Source organism: Sphaeroforma arctica (assembly GCF_001186125.1).
Source record: "Sphaeroforma arctica JP610 unplaced genomic scaffold supercont1.2112, whole genome shotgun sequence".
Classification (NCBI taxonomy): domain Eukaryota; class Ichthyosporea; order Ichthyophonida; genus Sphaeroforma; species Sphaeroforma arctica.
In genome coordinates, this window is record NW_014038446.1 from 1,969 (window position 1) to 7,878 (window position 5,910).

Consider the following 5,910-nt stretch of genomic DNA (forward strand, 5'->3'; position numbering starts at 1 on the left):
AATAAACAAAAGCAACAGCATATAATTAAAATTATGATACACTCTGACAACAAATCATTGGCCTTCAACATAGCTGCTGACAATTTTCAATAGAGCAGATCGCATACGTTCAATACCGGCGAGTACTGTAACATGTGTCTGCCTAGCACATGCAACTAATAAAAAACACTGTCAAGGTAATTCAGACACTAGTAGATATTGAAGTCGCACACGTGCTACCAAATCAAATGATCACATATCCCTGTCGCGAACGTTGATATTACTTATGAACTGCATTCTTCTCGGTATCTGACAGCTTGTGCAGCTCAACCAAACGATTAGGGACGCAAAACAGATACACAGGTAAGGATGTGACTCATTTCTATACTCATCACCGCCGACCGTCAATAGCGTGCCAAGTAAATATTGTTGTCCATATCAGCAGCATACGATGTAATTTACAAACATCAAAGTACTGGTAGTTTGCACATGTAGTTCCCAGGCACGTTTCCACTATTAGGCAAAATACGGTTGCGTAGGTTCATATATACGATAATAACAGGAAGGCAAGTATACAAGGTACCGCCTGTGTTGCTCGTCGTAAGATCGCATACCAATTTCCATTGCCTGACTGCACGCGAGACCAGTTCATCGAGTCCAATTTGGCCCACAGAAGGTGCTCCGCCTCATCCTGTTCATGATCAACACTCATAGTCTCATAACCTGGGAACTTAACGATATATCTGCTCTGGTAAGTATAGTTGATAAGGCAACTTGCTCGTGTTTCGTCAGGTGGAAGCTGTAAATAAATGAATGCGAGTCTGAGAACGGCTCTTTTAAGACACTTTTTCTCGCCGCCAAAAAGCTTATCATTCATCCTTGACTCCATCAGTCCTTTCCATGATGAAAAAAATAAAATAAAATAAAAGGTTGTAGCCTTGTAGGGTTTTGTAAATATATATCTACACACACACATATATGTAAATACATACAAACATCAAATGTTTATAAAGAACGAAAGGACGAGTCTTTTATATGCCAGAGGGCGGTAATAATCAACTGAATTATCATTTATTTGTCCATCCTGTTGGTGATTTAATATTAAAACAGTGATGCATGCTGAAGATAAGAGCGTCAGTCCACTCGGGTACGCTAATAGCGCCCTATCTAAACGCTGGATGTCCCTGTATGCATATAGCGAAGGCACCGCCTTCGAATAACGAGCACTGCTCATTCACCTCCTTTCGATACAAGTCCGGATTCAGATTTTGCTGTGTAATTGCGGATGACATCATGTTTCGGCAGCATTATCAAAGCCGCTTGATCGTTGTCATGCGCCGGAAGTCCCACTTTCGGTTGCACTCTTTCGAAGCCGAATCTTGCTGCAAACAAAACAAAATTTTATACGCCTGAGACAACTAAGACTGAAATACGTTTGAATGATATGTAGTCATCAAGATCAGACAATGTCCTGAAATCACTTCTATGGATATTCTAATAAAAGGCTGCTTTGATATATTATCAAATAAAAGTTACACGAGTGATGTGCAAATGAAAGATGATGTAACAATCGTGTAGCTGACTGAAAGGAAATGACCCTTTTTAAAATGAAACATCGCAAACTCCAGCAATACTGCCATTTCACAGCGTGAGGAAAGAACATCGCTGTTACAACTGTCTGCACATTAGAAAATTCCAATCGTTAACTTCTAGTTGCTTACCGACTAGTGCTGACACAACAATAGAGATTTCCATCATTGCAAATCGCTTTCCTACGCAAGGATGTGCACCTGCCCCAAATCCAGATTGCCCCGGTCTTACCCAATCTGGACCCTTTTGTGCCTCAAATTGGTTTGCTTGTTCAACATATTCTGGGCTGAATTCCGCCCATGCCTCTGGATTGTGACGCTGAGGTTGAATCTCGTCTGGATTTAGATACACGCGCGGGCTGCGCATGGTAGAGAATGGCACGATTAGGTGAGAGCCTGTTAGGATGGTGTATCCATCTGCCGTGGTGAGGGGCTGGATTATCTCTCGGCCATATGACCCTGTGTTGTATCGTCGGACGATCTCGGTGACTACGTGAGTCATGGGGTGTTGAGAGGCTACGAACGTTCCGTCAATTTCGCGAGCAGCTTTAGTGGAATATACCCTGTTGAAAAGTGGATTCGTTGCCGCCAGGAATATGGCCCAAGTCGTCACTCCAAACGACTCACTTATTGTATGAAAACAAGAGAAAGTAAAATAATTAGACATGTTCAGGTGTACGAATTGAACGAATGCTTGCATACTATTTCGAGCCCCGTTTTGGCTTAGCCAATAGCATGGAAAAGGAAAATAATTCGCAACATACCTATCATAAGGTAGTATGTCACGTGTAAGTCAAATAAAAGCTTTCCCAGCGCTTCGCCCATTATCTGCTTTCTATCGCCGTCACAGCGCTTACACAGCATTGATATATAGATTGAAGTGGCGTCAATTTCTTTCTCGTTTATGAATGGGGAGCCCATGACCAAAGCTTCGTCTATGCGTTGTACTATTATCGGACGCATATAATCGTACGAGGTCTTAAATAAATGTCCATGACCATATACTTTCTTTTCAAGGGCAAGCCTGAGAAGCCCAAGTTTACTCAATTTGACGAAGTGGCGCGGATCAGCTTTGTCAAGCAACTCCCAAATCCGAGTAAAATAGTAAATTCGCCCATTTAGTATACAATAATACTAGACTTTAAATAAAGCAAGTTGATTGATATCATTTGACACATCGCTATAATGCCTGTAATATTTGCACCACTCTCTCCGCCAGATGGAATCTGAATACAGAACATAATTTCAAACTCTGTCGTACACGAGCAAAAGAAACGTACTTTTTTACCAACTGTCTTCCGCATGATCGAGTCCAAACACAAAATTCATCGAAAATCTTTCGAGGATGCTGCAAGACCACTTGTGAACGTTGAGAGTTTCGTTAGAGCCTATGAAAATGCAATAAACGATCAGCTTTCCCACCGATATTCATATTTCGATTCCAAAAAGAGTATCCTATCAAAGTTAGCAATCAGTACAACAACAAGATTCTCCTGTGAGTTGCTACTGATACAGTACAACTGCTGTATGGTCTCGACAGTATATGTTTGACAATAAGTTTTCGACAATCAGTACTCGAGATGTGCATTCGTATTTCCCAAAAGAAATGAATTCTGGCCAGTAATTGAAACCAGATGTCTGGACACATACCCAACTTTTCAATCTCTTCTGTAAGCATTTCGTACATAAGGGGTTGGATCATTTGCACTCTACCGGGGTTCAATGCCCGTGATATTTGCTGTAGATATTTATATTGCAGTCGAATGTCAGAAGGTGAGCAAAAAACTGTACCCCGTCTGGGCGTATCGGATATGATGATGACAAAAACGAATGCATTGTGCATATTGTCAAGTATTCGAAAAATTCCTTGTCAAAATTCCTTGTCACATACCGTAGGCAAATAGAAGTCATGTCTTTCTAATGCCCGCGGGACATACGGTAGGAACATGAAAGTTTCCTTTTGTACAAAAGCTAGGATACTGATTTGCTTCTCAGGCGTGATGAGGACAGCAAGCACGAAGACGAGTACAATATTGGTAATTGTGGGCATTGGCAACGCTGAAACAAAATAAACATCAGCCATGTTGCTATCTAGTAGATTACTATAAAGCATAAAAGTGTAAGAAATTTCTTTTACAACTGAAGTTTTATGCGCCATGTATATGTACATTTGAAACCGCATCGAGAATTAAAAGATAAGTCTCTATAAGCGCGCAAATTTCGATGAAGTATCCGTAATACAGATTGGTAGGGTAAAAATTAACGAAAAATCAAAACAGAAAAAGCTTTACAAAATCACTTGGTATATGCTCAAGCTACACTTGTCTTCATTCGTTGTACTGGATTTTGTTTCAAATGACGTACTTTGTCATTTTTAAATTTTATACTTTTATGTATCATAGCCCTGTATATTTTAGAAAAATACGTATATATCTTTTTAAAATAAGGTCTATCGGTACTCGGTAGTTAGAATAACTACATATTTTACACGGAGTGTTTGGTCTACTCTGGTGATATACCCTGTCTAGAAAGAAAGTTAAACATAAATGTCGCTGTGAAAAGTAAAGCAGAGAGAAGTTCCGCGACTTATCTTTCACATCTCTCAAACATCTCGTCAGTTTTCATGATATTTATTTATGATGTGAGGAATCGTAAAGTTTCTATAGAGAGAGACTGAACAGTGTGTACTTTTTATTTTGTGTACCAATTAAAATTTAGGAGACTGGACATTCGATAACCGTATGATACAAAACCAGGGCCTGTGATGAGGGAGAAAGAGAACAGTCCGGTAGAGAGTTGCGAGACGCCGAGAAATGTTCTGTATTTTTGAAAATTTACATTTACATACATACATATTACATACGCGTGTCAAAGAGGCTGTTGCTCCAAAACAGTCTTCAAAAAAGACATTGGAAATTGACGCAGACATATGGGCCAACGGCATGTTATATTTACTGTGACGACATTATGTATTTAAATACAACAGGTCATAAAGTCGTCGGGTCCGCTACTTTAGAGACTGATATTGATGTATAAAATACATTAAAAAAACCAAATGACATGTTGTACATGGCGGTGCGAGATTTCTTCATGGGTGCATGTCGTTGCCGTAAAAATACCAAGTTACCAACCCACTCCCAGGTAATATTTACGCGACCAGTCACCGATGACTCCCACGAGGGCCACGACACCCGACTATGGATGACTCGATGTATTTACTATTTACATACAAGAGAAGAAGTCCACGCCTTAATGAGAGTTTTACTGTTATTAACATTTTGTAAATAAATCAGAAGTTCCAGGAATCAGGATATAATTAATTTCACTGGTTAAAAAATGTTTTTATCGGCCAATCGTTGATAACCTCCAAGTGAACACCAATAGGTAATAGTCTAAATAGTTCGGTACTCGGTATAGTATCAATAGTAGGTAGTGATTGTAGTCGTTGAATGTTTCTTTTTGAAACAAACAAAAAAAACAAAATACATTCCCATTTTTATAGAAATATTTACCATGTGTATTACATAGAAAAATCAAAAACCTAATAAAATTTCAAACATACTTGGCTAAAATTTAATTGATAAATATGTATTAATAATGAGAAATTGATTAAGATTTCAAGGAGTGCATCTTGTTGGTGCCATGTATGAAATTTTGAATTAAGAGCCTGAGGATGAAATGTTGAATTAAGAGCCCTCTCAGGCTGTTAATTCAACATTTCAAATACTATAAATATTTACATACATGTTATATTTGAGGATGCCTATAAAGAGTCAAAGTCAAGTCCATGTGAATAGTTTAGAAAAATAGGAAGTACTCACTTGACACTGCCTCGGTAACTGCATATCATTGAATAACTAAGTCACAACGATATTCAACTCTTATTCTATATTTACCTTCCTGCCATAACACATACGCCCCACTTGGCTCCATCTATAGCAAAAACCTACAACAAAATTGAAATATGCATTCGCATATTACGTATAGCCTACTGGAATCATATATATACATACATGAATACATACATACACACACACACATATATATACGTATATTTTAATATATCTATTCATACACACACACACACACACATATATATATATATATAATATAAACATACATACATAAATATATTCATACATACATACATAAATATATTCATACATACATACACAACATATGTATATATATATACACACACACATATATATATATATACATACATATATATTATAATATATTACGATACATATATATATATATATATACAGATATAGATATAGATATAGATATAGATATAGATATAGATATATATATATACTAAGTAGTATATACTAATATA

General features: G+C 37.6%; 2 protein-coding genes across 2 annotated transcripts; both read right to left on the minus strand.

Moving 5' to 3' along the window:
* Window positions 1-1,209: 1,209 nt before the first annotated feature.
* On the minus strand, window positions 1,210-2,432 carry SARC_12167 (hypothetical protein; the record flags this gene model as incomplete). Its single annotated transcript, XM_014293731.1, has 3 exons — window positions 1,210-1,361; window positions 1,701-2,027; window positions 2,333-2,432. The coding sequence occupies 3 exons, from the start codon at window positions 2,430-2,432 to the stop codon at window positions 1,210-1,212; spliced, it is 579 nt and encodes a 192-aa protein (XP_014149206.1).
* A 420-nt stretch (window positions 2,433-2,852) lies between these two features.
* SARC_12168 (hypothetical protein) lies at window positions 2,853-3,651 on the minus strand (the record flags this gene model as incomplete). The annotated part of the gene is made up of 3 exons (XM_014293732.1): window positions 2,853-2,956; window positions 3,219-3,306; window positions 3,460-3,651. 3 exons carry the CDS (start codon window positions 3,649-3,651, stop codon window positions 2,853-2,855), a joined length of 384 nt encoding a protein of 127 aa, XP_014149207.1.
* Between the last annotated feature and the right edge of the window lie 2,259 nt (window positions 3,652-5,910).